Here is a 27375-nt window from a genome sequence, read left to right as displayed (position 1 = left end):
CAGAGGTGGGTTCTTCTTCTTTAGTGCTGCGTCTAACGTCCGGGATGCAAATTTATACATCCTAGGATAGCGAAGGAATCACCTGCCCTACAGTTCTATGATTGGCTGGTACTCATTGCCTTCGTTGGTTGGACTGGTCAGGTTTAGGAAAGAGGAGTAGGATTGGTTTGGGTAAGAACATCAGGGTAAGCCAAGCAGAGGCACAGTAAGACAGAGGAAAGGCCAAAACACACCGGTGGCGAATGGCGTGTGTCAAAAATTATATTATACAGACAATGGCCATAAAGATACATCCTGGTAAGTCATAGCTCTGGAGATTGGTTCTTCAGGTGAGAAATCATGTATAATTTGGGTCTGTCGACACAATAAAAAATAAAAAAACATGTTTTGTGAAGTCATATTGACCTTCGACCTACCCTGGAAATCCAGAGTTCTCGCGAGAGCACAATTTGAATTTACTCAGCGAGTCACTCTGGCAATCAGTAATGATGCTCATCACCCATGCTGTTGGAGCCGAGCTGCACCAATCACATCGGTGTATCTGATAGAGGCGGGCCAGAGGCGAGCTAAACAGATGACGACAGCGCTGCGACGATGAAGTCCGGAATCAGTCAGTAAACATTGCAAGATGGCTACGGATGAACACCAGTTGTTTGAAACGGCTTTGGCCGCTACAATGAACGAGTTAGACTTGGCTTTTTCTCTAAAAGAGGAACAGAAGACGGCGCTCGAATCTTTCCTTTGCAAGAAGGACGTTTTTGCTGTTTTGCCGACCGGATACGGCAAGAGTCTAATCTACCAGTTAGCTCCGCTGGTAGCTAAGCTCTGGATACGTCACCCCGTGTATTGTTCTGATTGGTCGTAGTGTTATCCAATTGTGTGCAGTGATATTTTCAAATGCATGCTTGGTGCCGCCCCTCGAGTTGGGCCATTTGCATTACTCATAGCCAGACCCTAAATCTTTCTAGATTTGGGTCTGGATTTCCAGGCTACCTTCGACCACCAAATCTAATCAGTTCATCGTTGATTTTTAGAAATTCCCTCAGGGTGTTCTTAAAATATCAAGTTCGTGAAAATGGGACAGACATACGTACGGATGGAGAGATGGACAATTCAAAAACATAATGCCTGCAGTCATAACTATCACCAGCATGGAGGCGTAAAGAAAATAAAAAACTCACCTCCTAACCGGAACCGTCCACCAGCAGGGACTGAGTGCCCCACAGAGGAGGAGCAGGTCTTGGCCCAGTAGTTCCTGTTGAAATAAACTGCCACTCGGCCATTTGACGAAGTCCAGAGGACACAGAACTGCTTCATTGTGGAGGTGAAGTCAGAGGAGGAGATGATGGAGTCTATCGAACACACCACCCCGTCAACAATCATCTTCATACCAGACTGATCGGAGCCCAGACTCAGAGCTATGTTGTTGCTGCTGTCGTAGTAGGTGAAGATCCACTCTTTCTGTTCAGGAAACAAAAGAACAGACTCAGAAACATGTTTTCAATGTTACGGACAAAAAATGACAAGTTGTCAGAGGTGTTAATGACCCTGTGGCTCCACCCACAGCTCTGTGTGTCTGTACCTGTTTCAGGCTGCTGCGCTCCACCTCAAAACACAGTGTCAGCTGACTGAGCGAAGGTATGGACACAGAGTTGGAGACCTCGGTGACCTGGCTGTTGCCTCCGGATATGGTGACCTTCTGGTTCCTCATAGCCACGGCAACTGGAGAGGAGAGATGGAGGAGGAGAAAGGAGGAGAGGAGGGGAAGGATGGAAGGAAAGAGGAGGAGGAGGAAAGAAAAGGATGAAGAAAGTACATGGAGGCAGTGACGTGAAGTGTGAGCAAAAAGAGTAAGAAAAGGAAGAAGGAAGATGACGAATAAAAAAGAAAACAAGTACGTAAAAGTAAGAAAAAGACACAAGGGCACAGAAATGACAAAAACAAGGAGGAAGTAATGACGCAACAGAGGAGAAGAGTGAAGAGAAGAGAGAGGAAAATAAAATCAGGAAGGAGAAAGAATAAAAAATGAAAGTGGCAAAGTCATAGAAAGAAAAACAATAAAAGATGTGTTGATCAGAAAAAGAAACATTAAAGTAAGGAGAGAGAAATGAATTGAGAAAGGACGGGCGATTAAGACAAGAAAGAGGAAGTCAAACAGATGAAGGCGTTAAAATACATAACAAGGCAGAAATGAACACAAGTGACTGAAAATCTTTCATCCATCTTTGTTTCAGTTAATCGCCTTATTTCAAATTAGATTTTAACCAACAGCTGATCATGACGAGAGAGAAACTTCATCATTTGAACAAACATTTCAGCTGGATGAAATTTTGAAATACACAAACAAAAATATCCACCACGACAAGTGTTTATATTATTCTGCACGTCTGATCAGAGGTGTTGTTGGACTCGAGTCAGACTCCAGTCACAAATTTGATGACTTCAGACCCAACTTGACAAAATCCAAAAAGACTTGGAACTCGACTCGGATTTTAACACCACTGACTCATGACTTCACTTGGACTCGAGCCTTCTGACTAGAGAATGCTTGATATCTTCCCCTGAGGTCCAAACATTAAAAAGTATGATATTAAAAGTGCCACAAAGCAATTAATTTTCCTTCATTCCCTGAATCAACTGACATTCATGCTGTTCATTCGCAGCATGTCGACACTTCATACCACAGATCCACTTTGTTCGCACCAACCTGACCTCCTCGCATCTCCTCAGAGATAAGCTTCTGAGCGCAGTCTACAAAAACTACACACAGATCAACAAAAGAATAAAAAGATAAATAAAAAAATAAAAATTGCAGTATGCAAAATGTGCAGATCAGAAACTAGCAGCCCGTTCTCATTCAGGAGTCGTCAAATACTCCTGCTCTGTCAGTGATTTCGGTGTCAGACACCAACGCCAAAAGCCATCTTTCGCTGTGTTATGATACGCTACAAGACGGCGTCAGTTTTAAACACTGCCGGCGATGACGTAATGTAACGAGCTGAAAAGTCCCTGTAGGGTGGGCAGGAGGGGCGGTGGATGAACAAAACCTGGATTTCAATTTAGGGGCAAGATGTTCTAACCTGGTCTCACTCTGAAGTCATGCCTTGGACATCATATGTGAACGTGGAAAGTCCATGACCAAACGAGGACATGTGACGAGGTCGCAGTGAGAATGTGTCTGTATCCTGTATGAATGTAGAGCCAAACCAGGATATGTTTTAATGAATTAAACCTAGTGCTTTTGTCGATGTCCGGCGTTGGTTGTGGCATCCTGGAATGTAAACAGCAGATGCAGCAGACTACCTAGCGCAGAACACTCGGACGTTCAAGTCCACTGACAAAGCAGCGATATGTGACGACTTGGAATGAGAACGTGCTGAAACTAGAGACGAAGACACAACTTACAACTTCATTCAACATTTGAAGTTGCACAATGAACGGTAAGTTGAGACTAATATTAACATCGTTAGCTTTGCTAATGCTTCGCTAATGCTTTGCTAACGTTAGCTTAACAGCTAAGTAACTTTTTAAAAACTTGATTTGACAGATACTGCAGATACAAATTTCAAAAAGCATTCATGAGCATTTTAAATGTAATATTAATACTCTGTCGTTAATATTGACATGAGACTTACTTGCGTATTGCAAAACATCTCTGCTTCTGGATATTCATACATGAGTTCTGATGAACAACAAAGTTTGTTTGTCACAAAGTTTTTCCAGCATCAAGACTGACTGGAGCTGCTGGCCGAGAGCAAAACACTGACAGCCAGTGTGCAACGGAAAAACACCACACACACACAAGATGCACCAAACACTGCTGTCAGTGTCCACCTCCTCCTCTGGAGAGGCGATACCTCAGACTGTGTGACGGTGATCCACTCACTGTGGTTTCAAACTTTAAATTAAAGCTGCATTAAGAGCTACAAACCAACAGGCTGTGAACACACACCTCTGACTTTCAACACAACAATACCCCTTCTTCCATCTTGTGAAGGGCTCGTTGCATGGGTGGAATATGGTTTGAATAAAAAATCTAAAATTCAAGTCCTCTTCAGAAACAATCTGGGGCACACTGACGAGCTCGTGCAAAATTCAAATTAAAATCAGCCATTGCCATTAGTTCTTTTATTCTGAAATAAGAGCATGGTGTTAGTCAAGATAACTGAGATGAACAAACCAACACTTAGGATCAAGTTTAGCCTGAATGTTAGCCTGGATTAGTGCAGCTACATCTGAAGATCAGGACTCTGGTGTCAGCCTGAACCTACCGTGTCTGAAGCTAACACTGAACCCCTTCCTCTGCACGCTGAAGTCGGAGGTAAAGGACAGCTCCATCACGTTCCCCGTTGAGTTCAGCGTCAGCCCGCTAGCCGTCGGACCGCAGAACTTAACGTCTGTGTTTCCTGTGTTCACCACCACCCTGTCGTAGATGCAGCCCGGCGCCTCCTCCAGGTCAAAGTCAAGGAAGGAGAGCTGGATGATGAAGCCGGTGGGGGCCTGCATGGTCCACCTGCAGGCCTGTGAGTTGGGGTATTTCTGTGGGTAGCAGGGCGACGTGAATTCCCCCTGGGCCTCCGTCAGCACCAGGTTACAGAGTGTGGAGCTGCAGCCCAGCACTGGAGGTGATGGCAGGATGATACATTCATGAACTTTCAAAAAGACACAACCTCCACTGAAGCTGTTAGGGTAATATCACTCAGAGGACAAGATGCTAGTAGACAAGGACACGAGGGGACAGGACAAAAGAGGACAAGAGGATAGGACCCGTAAAAAGGTTGGACACAAGACCAGAGGTAGAAGAGGCAAACACCTACTGCTGTTAGAGGCAGGTGGGGAGGTTTCAAGGACAAACACAGTCGATTTGGCTGTAAAAGGATTCCTTGTTGACTATCAAAAGAGTCAAGGACAAAGAGGACGAAGACAAAAGTTTTCAAGAAGGTTACGAGAACCTTTAGGATTCAGGAGACAAAACCAAGACTTTTTTTAAGGGGCAAGATCAGGGGACACAAGAAGTGTAGTTACGAGAGTTCACTCCAGGAATCAGGAGAAAACAAAGACAAGACGGAGACAAGTCGTGCGGTTAGCCAAAGGTTCAGCATCCTAGACAGAAGAATCAATCATTCAATCAATCAGCTGAAAGCAGATTGATTAGTTCAGACAGAAATGGACTAAAACTGTCCACTTCCACCAAGTCACCAGATACCCCCATCACCACACCCAGTTCCCACAGGTTTGATAAAACACCATGCACATGCAGAATAACCTCGTCAATAGATTTGGAAAAAGTCACCATTTTCAGGAAAGATTGAACAGTCACATCCTGTTTATAAAACTGAGAAGACAGATAGAAGTGTCAACCTTGAGAATCACTTCACGGCAGATTTCAGTCCTCTGGTGGAGAACCTTTTGTCCTCTGTAATTTAACTGCCTCACAGTTTGTGGGGACAAATGTAAGGAAATATTTCCCCATACATTTCAAATTACAGTAAAATGTCACTGCTGAAACTGAAATGTCCAAGAATCACATTCAAACCTGGATACTGTATGTTTTTAAACTCCACACAGTCACTGAAAACAGAATTCAAACTAATATGTATTAGGTATTTTCTTCTCACACAGCAGAGACAAAGCTTTGAATTTTGGTCCCTTACGTACCAACAGCCTCCACTGACTTGATGCTTTGACTAAGCCAGGCTCCAGGTAAGGTTACAAGTCCATATATGCCTGTATACTTCACATTATGATGACATCATTAGTGCAAAAACTAGTAAAAACTAGAATTACCGCAATGTGGTTGTCTGCCTCGGTCTCCCGCAAGTGGCAATTACAGTCAGAGTTTCGACGATATACCGGTTTTAAGGTATAGCCTACTGTGATATGAAAATTGACAGTTATCATACCATGAGCGTTTGTTTATCTACGATATTGAAAAAAAAAAGCATTTCTTTCATCATTGACACAATGGTTTCAAGTTTCAATTACAGTAATAAAATGTTTGTTCAACCAATGATAACCCTTCTGTTTTCATTCCTTTATGGCTCATTCTGACTGATGATAATATAAATTCTGTAATACCGTGAAACAGCACTATTTTCTGAGACGGGTATTGTACCGTGAAAATCTCATACCGCTGCAACCCTTGTTACAGTTTACGTCCATGTCTGTCCAGACTCATATGTAGCTGTGACAGCTGACAACTATTGAAACATGGATGTTGCCTCAAAGAAGCTACAAAACCCAACAGCACATAAGATCTATACCAGTGATTCCCAACTGGTCCAGATTTCTCCTAAGTCATTAGTTCAAGGTCCACACAGTTTAACATATTGAGCGTCATACTTGCGTTTGGCCGTGTCATCGACTTAGTTTGCGGTCTCTGTCAGGTAGCTGTCCATCAGTCACTCACTTTACAGTGGGTAACGGCACTTCAGAATAAAAACTCTGTACCACATATTCACTGTAGTTGACATGTTTGTGAGTCACTTGTGGTCCATTCAGAATGGATCCATGACCCACTTTTGGACCGCAACCCACCAGTTGGGAACCACTGATCTATACAATTAGCACAGTTTCAAGATTAGAGTCACCAATTCAGTATCTGACCAAATGTCTCCCCTTCTGTTCCTGAGATATGACGTTAAAACATGATGATGTCACAGCCAAGGTGACCTTTGACCTTTTGACCTTCATTATTTTATCCTGTTAGACATTTGTGTAAAGTTTTGTCATTATTACCAAATTAATTCTTGAGTTGTCGCCAAAAACATGTTTTGTGAGGTCACAGTGACCTATGACCACAAAAATCTACAAAGTTCACTGTTGAGTCCGAGTGGACATTTGTGCCAAAACTGAGGAAATTCCCTGAAGGTGTTCCTGAGATATTATGTTCACGTGAATAGGAAGGATGCAAGGTCACAGTGACTTGACATCTGACCACAGTGGCACAAACGTTCACCTAATTTAAGGGAACGTTTGTGCCACATTTGGAGAAATTCCCTTGAGGTGTTCTTCAGATATGGCATTTGCAAGAAAGGAACAGATGGAGGTATGAGCAGATTAGCACGTGGTGGGTGAGCACTGATTTTTGCTGCTTTATTCAGTGTTTTTACCAGTTTGAATCACTGCATCTGTTTGTTTTGGAGAGGAAGAGACCTCTGTGGATAATTCAGCTCCTGAACAATGAACTCTGAAGGAATTCTTACCAGGAGAAATTTCAGCTGGTTGTGATCTTTAATCTGTAATCCTCACCGATAGACGCCACTAAATCTGACACACTGGATATTTATAAGGTTTTAAACAGCGACACAATCAAATCTTCTGTCTAGATTTGTCTTCGGGAGGGATAATTTGCAGAAATCTGGACAATAAAAACTGGCTCTAAAATGTTCATGAAAGACTTCTGTCTGTTTGCATTTTTATATAATTCAGATGTAATCCACCCCCATTTTGTAGCAAAAACACCTAATACCCAAATTTAAATGACTGTAGCTTCTGAACTGCTCTGACTACATGCCTGCATGAGGTCTTGCCAGAAAGAAAACTCCCTGAAGTTTCTTGTGAAAGTGTCAGAAACACTTTAGGTGATACAGAGACAGAGTAATAGGCCTCTGAAGTCAGTAAAAAATTGAAGATTTTGCCTAAAAAAAAATAAAAAAATGTATTTCAGGATGAATAACTGTCTGTGGCTTCATCTGAGCAGGTAAATGACACTATGGGGCTGTAGGCACACTATCAATGAACATTTGTTTCAAATTTGAAGAAGACTGCTCAAAGTATGACCATTCTACAGAGTTTTTTCCTTCTTTGAGGCAACATCCATGTTTCAATAGTTGTCAGTTGTCACAGCTACACATGAGTCTGGACAGACATGGACGTAAACTGTAACAAGGGTTGCAGGGGTATGAGATTTTCATGCTCCAAATGACAAGTCGGTCACTCACTAAAGTACTCTGTAAACTCCTCTGTCGAGCTCACAACAGCCGAGTTTTGACAGAAAACGGTGTGTGTGTGCGTGTGCATTATACTGATGCATTCTGGGTGTGGCCTGATTCAAACCCATGATGTGAACGGTACCAGAGCGAAATTGAAGCGGGAGATGAAGCGATGCTCTCAGTTTTTAAAATATCCGCTCTTGTGCTTGCTGTGCGCTCACCCGCTCTGCCTGCAGACCACAGAGTGTGTAGAGGAGGTACAGAGTGTACCGTCCATCAAGACAGACAGGACGCTCTGTACCTCAGCCTGCATGTATGGGCTCATATTGTCCCTTTACGTGTGTTTTTCTCTTCAGACCCTCACAGTCAGTTTTTAGCCTCAGAGTTAGAATGGTGTCATGTTTAGGTTCCTCTGACTGACAGTTTTTGGGTAACGTCAGGTCAGAGAAACAGAAAAGCACACAGAGCCTCGTCCACATTAAATCTGTCTCTACAAACAAACAGAAAACAGCAAAACGTTGGTTTGTCAGAGAAACTAAGTGACTGCCGCTGATCCAGTTTGATTGTTTATGATTTTTCACCCGAAACATAAAACGTGTTCATCATATTCAATAACAGCTGGAAAGACGAGCCGTCCCTCACGAAAAATAATAACAGACAAGAGCTGAAATGGAAAGTGGAAAGAATGGTTCGTCTCTCTCCCGCTCAGGGTAACAATGGCCTCCGTTGATCTCAGGCTCGGCCTCCACCGCAGCCAAAACCACAGCCAACGCACTAGAAACGTCACAAGCACCAGTATGTGTGTGTGTGTTAACGCTTTTCTGTGTGTGTTTTAACCCTTCCTTATCCTTTAAAAAGCTGACTGTGGTCACATTCTGCAGAAACATTTTACTCGTGGGAATTTTTGGAGGAAACTGTTGAAGTCGTTCAGACTCGTGCACTTTCCCCCACATCTCACCAACACATCAGCTCCACTCTGAAACCCTCAAGTCACTGACGTTACTTCTCAGCAGCTATTGTCCCTTAAGATACTGTGACTATGTTCATTTCTGGATGTTTTCACTTTGTAGAAACATTTCGGAATTCAGTTGAGCTGCCTGGAACAAAAACTAACAACAGACAGAATGGGAATCACAGCTACGGCGTTGTGTGACTCCGCCCACCAGTCCACCCCGTGGTTGTATGACTCCGCCCACCAGTCCCGTGTCTCTGACAGTCTCCATCCATGTCAGTGAAAACATGGATGCTTCACACACAGAAGATCTATACAATCAGCACAGTTTCAAGATTAGAGTCACCAATTCAGTATCTGGCCAAATGTCTCCCCTTCTGTTCCTGAGATATGACGTTAAAACATGATGATGTCACAGTCAAGCTGACCTTTGACCTTTTGGATATAAGCTGTCATCACTTCATTATTTTAGTCTATCAGACATTTGTGTGAAGTTTGAACAACAGCAACATTTAAGTTACAAAATTAAGCTTCATTATAACTCACAAGGCTCACCAACAAAACAAAGCGTATTCCCCACAACAGCATGCTAACGTTTTTAGCACAAGCCTATGGCATTTTACATTGTATAAATTAGCAGTGAAGAAGCTAGTGGGGTTTCCTCTATTTATACAGCAACATTTAACACTATCACTTGTTAGAATGGGCGCCACATGTACAAAGGCTACATCCTTTATGCAGTGTCCGTGAGTTTGATTCCGACCTGCAGCCACTTGCTGTATGCTGCCCCCCCCCGCCCCACTCAACCAGTCCTATCTAATAAAGGCACTAAAAGCCATAAATGTAATATTAAAAAAAATAATAATTTAAACAAAATTTCACTCTATTACAGCTCAAAAGGTTCACCGACAAAACAACTGTCTTATACTAAACACATTTTCCCCACAAATACAACATGCTAACATTATTAGCACAAGCCTATGGCATTTTACATTGCATAAATTAGCCTAGCAGAAAGCAGAGTTTTTCTCTTCTCATTCAAAGCCTGAAAAAATCATACACAGGAATTAAAATGCTTTTTGTGGAGGCTTCATTGCCTTTCGTATCTGTGAAATATGAGTCAATAAAAACTTTGTGTCCACTGAGGCAAAAAAATGTTTTGTTTTTTTTAGCTTACAAAAATAAACAGGAGTAAACAGGAGGTCTGCATCGACATGACCTGTAGTAACATTTCTGGGGAGATGCATGTCAGGCTAAGATGTAGGGTACACATCTGTGCAGAGCCTATGCTGTAGGTATGCCGTCAGTTTGACGCAGAACTCCACAGTCTCACTTTTGATTGATCCAATCTGATCACTGAATGATTGATCAAGTCCCTTAATAATTACATCCCATCTACTTGCGAAAACCTCAGGTCATAAAAAAGCACAGCATTTTTAATTTAAAAAACAAAAGTCTGAAATTTTCTTCATCTCATATTTATTTACTGGAACGTGCTGAGTGTTCAGATAAAGAGCTGCAGGGCTGATGTGAGTTTCAACATGTGTTTTCTGTGTGCCCCTCTCCTCCCTGCTCCTCCCTGTCACCACTGTCACACTGTGTGAAGCTCCAGTGAAAATGACGTCGACGCTGCTGTGATTATCAAAAAACAACTGACGGCTGTGCTTCACCGAGCTCGGACACACAAACATGACGCTTCCTGCGCCCAGAACTACACACAAAAACACAAACTGTACACATACATAATTCAAGGCAAACCCATTTCCTCTGAGAGTGTTTACTCTGTGTGTGTGCGTGTGTGTATGTGTGTGTGAGACTGAAACCTCTGCAGCCATTAAAGTTGTTCAGCATGAAATTTCAGGAACATTTGGATGCAACATCAAAAAGCAACAAAGTCCTTTTTCCCCACTAATGGAAAAACTAGAAGCAGCCGCACAGCTCTCTCTCTCTCACACACACACACACACACACACACACACACACACACACACACACACACACACACACACACACAGAAACAAAGCTACTTACTCTACAGGCTGAATGAAATCAGTGGATCAGGAGAGATGTAGAAGTCTACACTCCCCAGGAGAGACGGGGGAACAGACTGTGTCCCAGTGTGTGTGTGTGTTTGTGTGTGTGTGTGTGTGTGTGTTGGACACCACACAATTCAAACCCTCAAAAAGCCTAAAAGCTACCTCTCAAGTTTCTGGCAGCACAACCTCACGTTTCTCTTCATCCTGTCGGCTCTGACGCTGTGAACCTTCGACCGGTCGGATCAGCAGAACCAAACAGAACAGACGGTCAGATCGTCGGCAGGAAACATGGAGGACAGTCGGTTTGATGGTCCTCAGCTCACAATGTTTGTCTGTACATTAACTGTTACTTAAAAGAGTAGTCCAACAATTGAGCATTGAACTTAGCAATAAAAGCAAAGCAGCAGAACCAGATATATCCTTTTTTATTCCAAATATTCTTGTCAAAACCTGACGCCTACATTACCCACAATGCAAATCAACCTCTGGCAGTTGTGTGGCAGATCGCAGTGAGTTATGCTATGAGCTTCTGATGTATCCCGGAGCCTCTAGCCTGCAGCAGTGATGAGGCCCCATGCGTAGGCTCTGCATAGAGCTGATGCACAAGTATAATTCCTCCTTTACACTCCTGAGTTTTGTTCCCTCTGGCCCTGATGCACATTTGAAATTTTGGTTCATCTTTTTTAACCCTTAATGTATTATGTACGAGTTTGAGTGTCGCTTATCAAAGACAGATCTGAACCTGAAGCAGCGTGAGGACTGAAACCTGCACCAAAGAATTATGAATTGCTCCTAAAAACAAAGAGTCCAGTCAAAGTCTGGACTCAACCAGCCTTAGTGCTGACTGTGCAACCGATTAAACAAGACCAGAGTTGTTTGGATCCTGAGGTCTGCCTGTCGGTGTTCTGGGTAAACTAAACACCCTTTACTGTATCTTGTTCCCAACACCTCCTGCAGTGGAGGAAGCACCGCTGCTGCTGCTGCTGCTGCTGCTGCTGGCACACTGGGAACCATTGTGAACCATCTGTCCTGCATTAACTACCACAGCTCCCCAACTCCACACATCATCTGTCCTCCAGGAGCCTCTGAACGACTGTTTCTTTAACATTAGACAGTAAAAGCAAATCTGTTCAATCGTTCAGATAAGCCCCTTTTCCACCAACTTTTTCAGGAACTTTTATTACCAGGAATTTGTTTACCTGTGTAAAATAATTCCTGGTAATCTGTGTGGTTTGCAAAATTTCTTCAAATTGGCGTGATGACATAGATGATTCGGCATGTGCCCTGAATGTGGCTCCGCCAGCTTGGCTGGTTACGTGCTTGTGTAGAGAGTTGGGGCTGTTTGTCTCAGCCAGCAGCTCAGTTTAAAAGTATTTTAAGATAAGTGTCAAACTAAGTTAGTCTTATTAGTAACAATTCGCTATCAGCTGAACGAGCGTGCTGTCCTTGTGTAAGACATAACGTTAGTGTCGGTGGATGAGAGACTGTGGACGGAGCACAATGAATATCACTAGCTATGTTTCCATCCAAAAGTGATTCAAATCATTGGGAAATGCGCATTAAAAGAAATATAAATCCTGTGTGTTTCCATTAAATGTACGGACTTTGGTGAAAACTACAAACTCGCGCAAGTTTTCCGCAGAACCGAAAACAAAACAAGTCTCGCATTCTTCTACATTTTCTGCCGGTTGGCAACCAGCTTGTAAATGCATTACCGCCTTCCCGACCCAGAGTGTGGATATCACCATGGAGAGAGGTGCGCTACGTCAGACTTAATTCAAACATAACTGTTTCCATCCCCCGTTGTGCGAATCAACATTTTTTCTAATCAACCAAAACCCAGCTAAAGCGAGCGTACTTTAGTTTGTGCGAATCAGGGGATTTTAATTAGAATTTTGGCGTTTCCATCATAATTTTCCGATGCGACACTTCTAGATGCGCATCTAAACAGGCTGATGGAAACATGGCTACTGTCTACACGTTCATGCTGCTGAACACATGTATTGATAAAGTATTGGCTTCTTACTCTCTAAGGGTTAATGTCACTTACAGTAACGAGTGTAGCTGCCGTCAACTCGAGTCATTTTCGAGTTCAGCCGCTCGGCTGTTCACAGGTTACCGCGTCGTGTCGGTGTGTGTGTGTGTGGATGTGTGTGTGTGGAGGAGTTCAGCGCCAGCACAAAAGAACTGATACCGTCAGCGCTGATCAATACTACGGTCTTTGATAATTTAGCTCCGGGGCTAATTTTGTACCGGGTGTCAGCACCCAGCCTTAATCAAAACACAAACGAAGTGAAGCTTGTAGAAATGAAATAAAGCTTGCGGCGGCTGCCCGTACCAGGAAGTGCGGAACGCTGCAAGTGTGCGTTCCACAATCAGCGTTCTTCAGCACACAGCCCCGCCCCTCAAGAATTCCGGGTAATCTTAAAAGTCCTACCCCCCTACCAGGTACTTTTCCAGGGTAAATTTGTGGTTGAGGGAAAGTTTTTTACCCGGGTAATTATGGTGGAAACGCGCCAGTTTCTCCTGAGGTCGGAGCTGCAGCTCAGAAAGGAGACATGTTAAAGCACTGTGCACTGAAATCATCTTATAGCATGAAGTCATATACGGCATCACTTTTACACCAACATCAACGTCTCTCTTCCCTCTGGTCTACTGCAGCCTCAAATAGCTGCTCCTGTTTTTTATCTGCTGCAGATGACTGGACTGACATATCTAGAAATCTGCAGCAGTATTAAGTCAGATGAAAGTAAAGGTTTATTTATGGTCAACAGATACAGGGATGGGCAGAACCTTCTGTCTGTACTCTCTGTACTCATGTTCTCTGAAAGCTTACAGTTACAGACGACACAGAGCAGGACCACTGGAGATCGTAGAGGCAGTTCAGTTCAAGTGACATGAAGAATGTAAATGATGGCAGAACTTGTTGGAAATTTGTTCTCCTTCACTATCAGCTTCCAGGTTCAGAGAGCAGGATGGTGACAGTTATGTTGTTGCAGAGATGTGGACTTGAGTCACAAATTTAATGAAATTAGACTCGACTTGACGAAATCAAAAGACTGGCAACTCAGCTGAAGTCGTGACTTTACTGGACTTGAGCCCTTTGAATTTAAAATACTTGACACCTTCCCCAGAGTTCAAAGATTAAACTGTATGTGATTTAAAACATGAGCCACAAATCAGCTTATTTCCTGAAACTGCAAACATTAATGTTCTTCATTTCCAGCAAGTTGACACAAACTCCTCAGATGATCCTCTTTGTTGGAAACGATCAAGTTCCAGCAGACAACGATGAAGAGCTAACGTTACGTCACTGAGCGCCAGTTATAATAAATGATACCAAAGATAATTTTGTTCATTGACATAAAAACTATGCAGCAATCAATGAGAAATGTGTGGGTCAGAAATTACAGACTGAGATGCAACAACTTCAAATAATTCTTAATCTAATTACAAAATTTAACTAGAATTACCGCCCCACTATTGTATGACTCTGCCCACCAGTCCACCCCGTGGTTGTATGACTCCGCCCACCAGTCCAGTGTCTCTGACAGTCTCCATCCATGTCAGTGAAAACATGGATGCGTCACACACAGAAGATCTATATAATCAGCTTGGCTATCGCTGGCACAGAAGCATTTATGATTCATGTTGATTTAATACATTAATCTGTTGTTAAAATGGAGGAGCAAATTGTGACTTCTTTAGGACTCGAAACTCAAAGTTTATGACTTGGGACTTGTGAAACACTGACTTGTTCCCACCTCTGGCTGTTTCTGTCTGTCAGTCGTCCTTATCTCTGTCTGTTCTGACATTTCTCTGCAGCTGATAACAGCTGACAGCTCAGGTGTGTGTGTGTGTGTGTGTGTGTGTGTGTGTGTGTGTGTGTGTGTGTGTGTGTGTGTGAGTGACAGCAAAGAGGAAGTGCACTGATGTAAATATGATTGGTGAGCTGATAACAGACTGTGGGAAACAACAGAGAGACATCACAGTGATCAGCTGAGATCAGAAACAGCAGCAGGACGCCATGACGACGGACAGAAGGACTGATGGAGAGACTGATGTCTGAAACTAGAGTCAAACTTTACCGAAACTTTACAGACAGATTTACATATTTGTTAAACTTTTTTACTCATTGATCTCGTCTCGTCTCGTCTCGTCTCGTCTCGTCTCGTCTCCTCTCGTCTCCTCTCGTCTCCTCTTTCCCTTATGTGTCTCTATTAGAGGTGAGTTCAGCGGAGCCATCAGCAGGTGTTATTTCAGCGGTGGCAGGCTGATGCTCCTCTCAGGCTGTACGTCACCTTCACTGCTGCTCAGTAAAAAACTTTACAGCTTCCTCTTCACTCACTGATGAACAGATGCTGCTGGACTGTTAACTAACGACGACAGAGAGACGCTACCACAGAGAGAGGAGTCATTAATACAGAGTGTGTAATGAGTGGAGGATTACTGTTGGCACTGACACACACATTTACATTTAGATGGGTGGATGGTTTTGGCAGTGCGTGGGCAGCCGCTTGTCACAGAGTCAATAGGAGACGTTTCATTTGAGATGTTAATACTCCACGGCCCTGACAGCATTGTGCTCGCCGCTCCCTCGGCTTTAAACCTCCGCTCATCTGTGTTAATTGGATTGCAGTAAAAATCAAAGCGGAGTCAAATTGAATGAAATTAAATTTATTTACAGAATAAATTGCGACGGAGCCACAAATCATCAGCCGACTCTGCTGATGAAATAAAAATTAATGCAGATAATTTGTTTAACGTATATTTATACATGCAGAGACGTGTTCTGGGTCATCATGAGGGGGGAATTAGAAATATATAGAAGAGAGATGAGGAGGGAGAAAATAGGATGGTGAATGAGAGAACAAGAGAAGAACGTGGAGGAAAAGAAAGAAAGAACTGACACGACAGGATGGAGGAAGGAAAGGAGAAATTATGAAAATAAACACTATTTGATGTTTTAAGTATTTTTGTGTTTTAAAAGATGATGCAGAGTAAAATCAGGCACAGCTTTGCCAAGTGTACGATAATTATCGTATTTGTACGATAATTTGGCCCTCTGTACGATGTACGATCAATAATCCCAAAAAAGGCCAAATGTACGATAATTTGACCATTTCATGAATGTGTGGTTGTAATCAGTATGCCGGAGTTTTTTTGTGAGCCCTGAAGGCATCTGTTCCCATGTGACATTTTCCAGCCAATCGCACTTTGCTTAGCGAGAGATACGATGCGGGTGATGTTTGTCTCTGAACAATGAGCACGATTGGCTGAATGGTCAGCTGTACCCGCCCCACGAGGCGCTAGGACCCATCAGGAAGTCGAGCGAGAATGAGATTCAAAACAGAAGAAGAAGAGGAAAACCAGAAGCAAGGAAAATGGAAAATAAAGTAAACCAAAAAAGTAAACACTAGAGTGACTATATTTGCCTATAGCGCATCAGTAGGATTGTTATTTTGGTTTTGACGGATGTACGATAATTTCCCTCAAGATACGATAATTTTGTAGATATATGTAATATGTAGATGTGAAGGTCCACTGACAAATAGGCACCAGGTGACAAATTGTGGATGAGAATGTTTCGGTTAACCACAAGGCTGCTGAAATGTAAACCATACAAATGTAAAGTTTCCGTGGTTTGCAGAAATGTTCAATGCCAAAATTTACTCTGGTGACTGGTAACATCGACAGTATCAGGATGACGTCTGAGTCGTTTATGTTTGTGTTTCAATACAACTGCCACCAAACAAATGACCCAACGAACACTTTTAGACTTTCAGTGTGTGTGTGTTTTCTTAGCATGTGTGTGGACGGCTCTGTTGTATAAAAAGAGAGATGACATCAGGCTGCTGGGATGGCCCGCTGCTTTATAAGCTTCTGTGTATGTGTGTGTGTGTGTGTGTAGTTATTCATTCGCTGACACCTAAAAAAAATCCTTTGACACCACCAGCTCCATACAAACAACATGTCGCTTTAATTATCAGCTTTCATTTAATGTGTGAAACACGTGAACAAGTTCAGAGGCCGAGGCTAATGACCAGCGCTGACTGTGTGTGTGTGTTTCATCAGAAGCTGCTTTTTCTCATTATATTTTATTAAGGAAGAAAAGTTTTAATAATCAAATGAATATTTCAAGGTTTCATTTTGAGTAACTTCTTCATTTGAACATTTTCACTGGAGTCACTGAAGGTTTGATTTGTTCACAAATCACATTTACACCTGTTTTTTTAAACTTATGTTTAAAACAAGGTCAACAGAGAAACGAATGAATGAAAACATATCTCTTAATAATAACCACTCTGCTTATTAATAATAACCACTCTGCTCATTGTGACTGTGTTTCTGTTCAGGAGCTGTTTAACCGCAAGCTGTTGGCCCAGCGCAGCCTGCTCAATAACAGGATGATTGAATATAATAAATCATCTTAACTGGTTAATCGTTGAGTTTACGAACTGTCAAAAGTAATTATGATGATGACTTTAAATTGTTTCATTGCTCTGTCCAAACCTAATCCACTTACAGTCGTATAAATCAGGGTAATAATCCTGTTTGAGGCCTTGTAACCAGCACATATTTACAGACATCATTCTCCTCTGTCAAATGAGTGACTGACTCAGCCCCATTCCTGCATGCGGACTGAAACACAGGACGCCATTAAAAGAATACTTCATCCACAAAGTGAACATTTGTATATCAGTCACTCAGTACCTTTTACCTTGAATACATGAGGAAAAAAATGTTTTTCTCTTATGCCTCCACCATGAACGAAGAATCCAGGGGGACACGATAAACAGTAACAATAGCATTCGTTAGCTAACAGAAACTGTTGAAATAGCTAAAAGTAACTGACAAATGGTTGAAATAGCATTAGTTAGCTTAAAGTGACGAATAAATGATTGAAATAGTTAACTTATGTAACTGACAGGTGGTTAAAATCGCATTGTTAGGTAAAAGTGATAAATGGTTGAAACAGTTAGCTAACTGACTAACTGTTGAAATATCATTGGTTAGCTTAATGGTTGAAACAGTTAGCTAAAAGTGACTGATTAATTGTTTAGTTAGGTAAAAGTAACCAACAAAGGGTTGAAATAGCATTAGTTAGCTAAAAGAAATGATTAAACATTTAAATAGTTAGATAAAATAACTGATAAGCAGTTGAAATAATATAAGTTAGCTAAAAGTGATAAATTAACAGTTGAAATAGTTAACTAAAGTAACTGATGAGCAGTTGAAATAGCATTAGTTTGCTAAGTAATTATTAAATGTTGAAACACCTGAAAGTAACTGACAAATAATTCAAATAGCAATAGTTAGCTAAAAGCAGTTAAAATAGCCTAAGTTAGCTAAAATGGATAAATAACAGTTGAAATAGTTAACTATAGTAACTGATAAACAGTTGAAATAGCATTAGTGAACTAAAAGTAATGGATAGTGGTCGAAAAGGTTAGCTAAACGTAACATAAACGTTTTAGTTAAGTAACTGACAAATGGTTGAAATAGTGCTCGTAAGCTAAAAGCGAAGAATACACTGTTGAAATGTGAGCTAAAAGTAACTGACAAATGATTAAAATGGCATTGGTTAGATATAAGTGATAAATCAACGGTATAAATAGTTAGGTATAGTAACTGGTAAGCAGCTGAAATAGCATTCGTTAGCTAAAAGTGATAAATCAACTATTTAAATAGTTAGCTAAAGGAACGGCAAGCAGCTGAAATAGCATTAGTTAGCTCAAAGTAATGAATAGACATTGAAACAGCTAAAAGTTACTGATAAACAGTTGAAACATCTGACTGTTTGCACAGTAGTGATCTTTCTGAAATGCTTTTTATATCAATCAAATCACATATTCCTTTGTGTCTACGATAAAATAAGATGTCCAAGTTTTAATATTTTTTCATGATTACTTACAAAGATAAATTTACATGTTTGGGCTTCTTCCCCGGCACCGGTGGCAGCCATGTTGCTTGTTTACATTTAGACTGCTGCAGTTCGCAAGGCATTCTGGTAATTTTTACTCTATCTCTCCATTTTTAGTCTGCGTCTAAAAACACTCAATTTTTAAGGTTAGGCTCGGTGACCACTACCCTAGAAACAGGACACTGTACGCTACGCAGCAGCACTCAGCTCAGAGTGGCAGGGCCGAGGGGGGACTGAGGTTGGCCTCAGTGTGTCGCCCACTTTGTGCAGCTTTGTTCAGCGGGACAGCTGAATGAGAGCAGAGAGTGATGAGAGTTGAGGATGAGCCAGCTGCTGCTGCTGCTGCTGAAACGCTGATGAAATGAAGTCTGTTTCCCACACAGAACATTGAAAGCAGCCCCGACAAGAACCCGACATGTGGGTACAGTTTCTCTGTCAGAGGCAGGACTACTCGTTTACCTCATCTGACAAAGACGGGACACACAGGGCCTTTGTTTCCCCGCTGACGAGGGAGACAGGAGGCCGGCTGTGCTGCAGCGTGGCTGCTTTAAAAGAAGCAGCAATCATTAAAAAATTAGTCGAGCGTTAGGGGTGTAGAGAGGTGAAGATTGTATCCCCTCAAAGTAGATTTGGAGAGATGATCTTGGATGGCGCAGCATGGTGAAGCAGCTTGTGTCTCTGAAGCCTGAAATTCACTTGTTAAAGTAAATAAATTAATCTATGTCGTTGAAATTTACTTGGAAGAATTAATTAATGATCCACTTCTTTTGTTTTCAATTTTGTCTTTACACAGATGCAGTAAAACAAATTTTCCATGTTTGCAGTGAGACAGAAAAAGAAAGATAATAGTGTCCTTCCTGTGATTGATCATCTTCAGTGTTTTAATGCAGCTGAATTCAACATAAAATTGTTCTCATTTACATATTTTTGTGTCTCTGGTGTCCATAAACAGACTCCTAGACACTGCGCTGACCTGCAGACGTCAGCGAGCTGCTGAGCTGCAGGATTTATGCTGCAAACCCAAAGACGTCGGCAAAAATGCTCTGAACTACATTATAAATGTGGCTGCTGAAACGTTTCCAGTGGACATGAATCCATGACCGAGCCAGAGCGCAGCAGGAACACGGCGTGCCGTCGCCGTGTACATTATACTTTGGATTTACACAACTTTAACTCTTGCTAAAGGTTAGGGAACTATTAGGAAATGTTAACTGCCAGTCTGTGAATTCACAAGAACTTCGGTCTCCTGCAAGAACGCCAGACACGCTGAACATCCGTCCCACCTTGACCTCTGCAGCCATTTACGTTCAGAACCAACGTCAGTATTGGACCTGGATCATAGAGTGCAGAGTGCTGGCTGGAGGGAGATCGCCAAGGGGCTGACAGGTTTTGGTAAATGACCATCGCTAATGACAAGCTACTTCCTGTTGGCTACGCTGTCTGTCTTTTCCAGTAAATAACACAATATAAAACGTGTGTTTTCTGTTCAACAAGTACAAACAAGTACTCACACATGTGGTTACGTCTTCAGTCTGATCTCGAGTACCCAGCTGACATTTTGTGGCGTGTTTACATGATGGAACAGAAGTGCGTATTTAATGGATTCAGTGAGGACAGAGAGTTCCGATGTCACAATAGTAGATCGCTCAATTGCTGTTAGAACACGGTGTCATTATGTCCCAATCGAGAGCAGCTGCTGAGTCAAGTGTGACTAGATCTAGTGGTTAAATTTTGGTACACCAGTCCAGTCTCTGGCTTCATATCAGCCCCAGTTAAAACACCACTGACTTTTCGTTTCATACGTGACATGAACTGAGGGCACCTCAGTGAAAGTCTGTGTTTATTTGAGCCATCCACCCCCCGTCCCCCCTACCCCCCGCCTCCCTCCCTCCCTGGCGCCCTACGAGGACTTTCATGCTCTTCATACTATGTCATTTGCTGTCAGCATCAAGTATTGCAATGGATGACTTTATGGAATTAGTTAAAACCCCCTTGCCCTCATACTCGTGCCAAAGAGTGCCTTAGGCGTCGGTATCACACACTGAGGGGTGTGTCAAAGCGTTGGTATTTGACCACCTGGGAATGAGAACAGGCTGAATTATCCTGCGGGGCATTAAAGGCTCTGAACTGTCTGTGTTTGATATCTGAGTCTTATGTTCATGTTCATGGAAGTTACCAATTCCTGACTTGTGCTGTTCACATCAACAACCAAGTTTTAAGAAAGCTCAGATATATCAAGTCATACAACTGTCTTCAGTTTTACAATGTCTCTACCATCGTCTCTATTAGCCCCCCATGTGACATGAACCAACCCCTCGCCAACAGCATGCAGGATTACTGAAGGCTGCAACTCTCCTGTGACCCTGAACAGGATCAGCAGGAATAAAGAACAGCTGCATGGATGCTTTCTTTATCTCTCTGCTTCACAATCATACACACAGTATGTTTCCAGTCACAGTTCCAGCTGGACGAGGACATTTAACTGGACTACTGTCCTTGTCCCAGTATACAAGCACGGGAGGGGAATCCATTTATTGACCCAAGTATGTGCGACTCCTCTACGATAGGTGGAGATACGCCCCCTTTCAGCTTGTTAGTATTGGACCTTTTTCCTGTTGACCTATTACGTCACAGACCAAACAATGGACAAACAAGTTAGCTACAGTTAGCTAGCAGCTAACTGGTACCATGGTGGACAGCTTTACAGCTCTGTACATTTGGTCCGTCCAAAAAGTCACGGCTCTGGATGTAGATTTCTCCATGTTGTTACCGACTTCTTCTTCTGTTACACATTTAGTGCTATTGGACTTCTGGGTCAAAGCCCGGGGCGGAAACTGTGGAGCATGCTCAGAGCGCCTCGGCCAGTTTGGGTCTGATTGACTGATACTGACTGCCAAAGTTCCCGCTGATCTAAATCCAGCAAAATATTTAGTCCAAACAAGTTATGACATCCATAGATATCCAAAAATTCATATACAAATTTTATATTCATATTTCTCTACATATAATCCATATTTTCTCCTTATCTGTGTAAACAAACTTGAGCCAATAGCTGTGCATCTTTAGTTGTCCGCCATGGTACCAGTTAGCTGCTAGCTAACCGTAGCTGACTTGTTTGTCCATTGTTTGGTCTGTGACGTAATAGGTCAACAGGATAAAGCTCCAGTACTAACAAGCTGAAAGGGGGCGTATCTCCACCTTTGAGTAAACCACTTAAACAGCAACTAGTAAAGCCGTTATTTTACATATCATTATAATCAAAAATCCTCTTAAGGGAGCCTGCGGACAGACCATCAGATTTCTAATTAACAAAGGTTAAAGAAAAGTTGCACACGGTTGAAATCTTTCCAAAACCGCAGAGAACAACCCAGACACAATTTAACAAGCTCAGAATAATCAGAGTACCATTTATGTCCTTTAAGTTCTGACCTTTTGACTTGCATAAAGCTCCAATCTCTTCCTGTTCGGACAGTTATTCGGGGATCTTTCATTTTCAATACAAGTGAAAAAGAAAAGTAGAAAAGTAAAGTTTTAAGTAGTTCTCAGTTTCACATTTTGCTGTTCAGAAACTACTCAAGTGGTCATGACCCGTCGACATGACCTGACAGCCTGGTTCGTCCCTGATATCCAAATCTTACATGAGCTTTTGAGGGATTTACACGATGTCTTATCAGGGGAAACTTCTAATTATATTCAGTATGATGATATTCAGCAAAAATTATACAAGGCTACCACAAAGTAAGAGAGCAAAGGCCATCGCAGAACTTTCTTATGACCCTGAACTGAAGAAGTACGATAAAGAAGTGCCAGGATACAAGCGCTGAGCAGAAAAGGTAGAAAGGGTTTTTCAAATACTTAAACTTTGTCTCTTTTTTTACATCATATGTGACATGGAGCAGCTATCAGTGTGCTGCTGGCATTTCACTGTGACTGAAGGAGCTCAGTGATACCTCAGCTGATAACTGGGATTCTTCGGCAACACTAAAAATACCCTCTCAGTCTCTTTCAGACACTAATCCTGCAGATTAGTCGGCTTCCATCAACCTGCCCTTCTCTCTTTTCACCTCTCCGTCCTTTCTAGCGTTTCTCTCACATTCTTTCTCCTGCATTCCTCTCTCCTCCCTCGTTCATTCCTCTTTCTCCTTTGGCTCTTTGTTGTTATCTCTCCGCTGCTTTCTTTCTTCGTCCCTTCCTTTGCTTTCCTTCCTGCCAGCCAAACACAGTTTTATCCGCATAGTGTTCGACTTGTTTCTGCCAAGTTAAAGTACAACAGCCTCCTGTACCTGATGAAATGTAAGAATGTCTTTGTGGTCGATGTCTGTCTGCAGAACAAAGAAATCTGATTCAAGCTTTGTGAAAATTAAACCTACTAAAGAAACCGCTGGGTTCTTCGAATTACAACCAAGAAAAAAACCTCAAAGGTTCTTTGAAGATTGTCTTAACAAACTGACACAGTCTCGTTTCAAGAAAGTCTTTGAGGATATTTTCTCTGTAGACAATTTCCACTGCATGGTTCGGCTTGACTCAACTCACTTTTGGGACCAGGTCCTTTTCTCTGTTTTGTTTCCCACTGCAGGTAGTGCCCCCCTCAGCGAATTACCAAAGTGACACCACCTGAAACTGCTAAGACTTCATCTTCAGTGCCCATTGCTGAACCCTGTCATCACAGGAGAGGAGCCCCTGCATTTCATTTCTCACTCTGAAGTCGTCGAAGCTGACTCTTGGTCTGTGATTTCTGGTGTCACACACTGAGGAAAAAAGCATCACATCGGTCAGAGGAAAATGTGGCCAGGCAACAACGAAAGTTTAGGCAGCAGAAGTCCGAGTAGGGGTAGAGTAAGGTCTGCAGTGCTCATGGGCTCAGTGTTCGTCACAGATTTTTACTTGCTCTTAACATTAAAGAACTTTTATTTTACAGACCAAAGGCCAAAGTCTGCTCAAAGTGTCTGTGCTGTCAGACACCGTGGACGTGTCTGTTCTGACTGGAAGGTGGAATGAAAAGCTGGCCCCTCTGATGAGCTCAGCTGCAGCAAAACTTCATGACAAGTTTAAATGAGGTGACATATTTGTTACTGAGCGGCTCAGAGGAAGGAGCTGAACCCTCCGTCTGTCTCCAGGTCTGTCTCCAGGTCTGTCTCCAGGTGAATGCTGACTCACTGTCACAGGTGTTTCTACTCCTCCCTGCTCCTCTTGTCTTTCACTAGGAGATAATTGAGAGTGGCATCCGAAGGGGGGAGGAGGGGAGGAGGGGAAAGGGAAGGAGAGGAATGATCGAGGAGGAGGAGAAAAAGCACTAGACTAATGCCTGCTGCACTGTTCAATCTTTGTGACTAGTCTCTCATTACGTGCAGCACTTTTATTCACCATCCAGGACAAAGAGAATCACACTGTCACATGTCTCTCCAGCTGTTTGTTGACTGAAGTTATTTGGTTACACCCGCTGGTTTGAGATGCAGAGAGAAAATGACCCAAACACATGCAAGGTAAACACAAAGCAGCAGAGCATTGTGCTTTCTATCAGCCGTCTACGTCACAGAGTGTGTGTGAAAGGAGGAACTGCTTCATTTAATAGAGGAGAGGAGAAAAGTGAGATGACAACCTGTTGGTCAGACTGTACAAACAAAGACTGTGGATCCTCATCATGTGTTCACACTTCTGAAGGCTTTAAAGTGTTATAGTTTCATTCACTTCATTTCAATGACAGTCTGTCCGTTTGCGCTACGTAGCTTAGCACAAAGACTGGAAACGAGGGGGAAATGCTAACTGAGCTCTAAACTTCTTAAACTCACTGATTAACACGTTACATGTTGTTTGTTAAAAATAAGTTTTGGTCAGTGTTCGCTTTACAGCTATTTAGGTGTTAGTTTCAGTCTTCAGACAAAAATATTTATTACAGTAGTTTAATACATTTTAGTCAGTTTTATCCTTCATAGTTTTAGCTGACTTTTAGTCATGATGTTTTCTATCTGTGTTTTCTCTTTAAACTAATCCAGTGAGGCTAATTCATGAATCAGAAATTACAATCAAGGTGACAGGTTGTATAAACATTTCATTCAGACAATTCCAAATAATTTCTGCACACTTACAAACTGTCAGTAGAGGTCACAGCGCGCCAGTAAAAATGCCAGGTGCCTGGAGCGCAGAGCAATGCGCATAGCAACATAAAACAGCGAGCAAAAACCTTCATTCTCATTAAAAACTAATACAAAATGCCGCCGTGATCAAGGCCTCGGAGCCAATACGTCCTCACTGCGACCTCGTCACATGTCCACATTTGCTCATGGACTTTCCACGTCCACATATGACGTCCAAGGTACCCTGGGTGTGTTGGTTGTTGACGTTCTGGGATGCTGTGTCAACTTCAGCCTGTTACATGCATTGTCTGTTTTCAAAATACACTTCTGTTTTCACAGGGAATGTACAGTTTGCATACAGTCTCTTTCAAAATAAAAGCACTATGTCAGTACAACACTGTGAATTGACGTTTTTTCCTTCAAAAACACACACATGGTTAGGTTTAGGAAAAAAGAACAGGGTTTGGCTTTAAAATCTTCCAGGAAGTGAACACCGGCCTCCTGGGTGAAAGTTGGTGGTTGTTGGACCCATCCACCATCACTTCCACCCATCCTACTAGGACTTCTGCCACCTTAACTTTCGTGTCCCACTACATTTACCCTGACACTGCCGGGCACCATAAAACAATAACAGTGACCAGTTGTGTATCATGCCGACGTGAAAGGACAGCTTTTTCGTCAGTGTCTGACCCCACAAGTCACTGACCAAGCGCCAGTTTTCGACAACTTCGGAGTGAGACCTTGTTGTGAGAACACAAGCGAAACTGTACATAACTTTACACAAGTTAAAGTGATGAAGACGAGAAAGACAAAAAAACAAGTAAAGAAACATAACGACCAAACTGAGAAGAAAACTGAGCAAAAGAAAGCAAAGACGTGACAAGAAGAGCGCTGAGGGGAGGACAGCAGTCTGGCTCAAAATCTGATGGTCCTCAGCACACGCCCACATAATGTTATGAAATATGTATCACCAGACACCACCCCCGCTCTCTGATGGAGGGGAGAGGACGACTGACAGGATTGTTTTGGTGATTGCAATATGAATTAAATGTCACTTCATCATAAAATGTGGCGCTGCAGACTTGATTTTAATCATTAGCTGTTGACAAGAGTCTCACACAATATTCTGTGTGTCGCTCTGAATCAGCTTCAATCTCTCTGTGTGTATGAAAAGCCCCAAAACATCCACCTCTCTCTGTTTTCCTCTTTATCCACACTAATCCTCCTCTTTCCATCTCTCTCCAAACCACCTTCAGTCTCTCAGCTCTGCAGCTTAATTGAATTTACTTTAAAGTGTCCAGAGACCAGCGCTGCCAAACATCAAGATGAAAGAGCAGAAATCATCTAAAGCTCAGTTAATCAGTTCCCTCACTGTTTGTGAGTCTGCTTCTTCTTACACACTTCACACTTTGTCAAAAACCTCCCTCCGTCTTGTTTTCTGACAAAAAAATTCAAATGTAATTATTTTATATGTGATGAAAATAATTTTTCTCACTCCTCGTTGGCATCCAGCCCAGACGCCTGAAGAAACGTTGGCACTGAACATTTCTGCAAACCACAAATACGTCACATTTGTATGTGTCAAACTAAGATCAAGATTTTGTAAGTGCCGTAGTGTATGAGCTGAGTTTGTCGTGGATGGTGCGACACCTTGGTGACACACCTGCCAAGCTGCAGACCACTGTTCAACACCAACAAACAATGAGACCAGTTAAGTTTTAGTGACTTGACACTGTGTTTCCAGCAGGAGGTAGTGCCACAAAAAGTGGCTGTTGTTTACTGACACATTGCTGTGTTTCCTGTCGGGACTGTTCCCCCAAAACTAAGTTGTTGTTTTTTTAGCTAAAACGTGATCTTTTCCGAACCATAACCAGTGGTGGCTGAAGCACCTGAACGCCACGCCTGAGTAAAAGAACAGACATCTCAGAAGAAAATAACTCTAGTAGAAGTTAAAGTCCCCTCTTAGAATTCTACTCAAGTAAAAGTCTTTAAGTATCTGATACTTAGTGTATTTAAATATCAAATGTACTCAAGTACTGAAAGTACAAGCTGGCAATAAAAAAGCAAGAGGTCAGAATTCTGATAATTATAAAGTCTATGTCTTCCTTACATTTCAGCTTGATCTCACTCTGAAGTTGGCGAAATCCAGCACAGGCATCAATCACTGCCAAAAAATAGCTGTCCTTTCTAGGGATGCACCAAATATTCGGTAACCGAATATATTCGGCCAAATATTGCAAAAAAACACACATTCGGTATTCGGTGGAATAAGTTAAAAGCAAGGCTGAATAATAGCGGCGTGTTTTGATAACGCAATCAAACAGCGTGCCGTGACGGGCTGAGTAAAATGTCGGCAGTGTGGCGATCCGTCCGTCACCGCACTCGCATTTGCGACTAAAAATAGTTCTGAGCGAGCAAAATAGGCTTAAATCATTCAGCACGCTGTGCGAGCAGC

General features: G+C 42.3%; 1 protein-coding gene across 1 annotated transcript in view; it reads right to left on the bottom strand.

Annotated features, from left to right (window-relative positions):
- adgrg6 (adhesion G protein-coupled receptor G6) overlaps positions 1-27375 on the bottom strand; it is a 137488-nt gene that overhangs the window by 86598 nt on the left and 23515 nt on the right. The window contains exons 3-5 of the mRNA XM_050057926.1: positions 4272-4619; positions 1583-1722; positions 1182-1461 (exon numbers count right to left, since the gene is read on the bottom strand). Of these exons, the coding sequence (XP_049913883.1) occupies positions 1182-1461; positions 1583-1722; positions 4272-4619 (768 nt within the window). The remainder of the gene's footprint in view (positions 1-1181; positions 1462-1582; positions 1723-4271; positions 4620-27375) is intronic.

This window comes from Epinephelus moara, chromosome 12, assembly GCF_006386435.1.
Source record: "Epinephelus moara isolate mb chromosome 12, YSFRI_EMoa_1.0, whole genome shotgun sequence".
Lineage (NCBI taxonomy): Eukaryota > Metazoa > Chordata > Actinopteri > Perciformes > Serranidae > Epinephelus > Epinephelus moara.
This window is presented reverse-complemented; position numbering and strand designations above follow the sequence as displayed.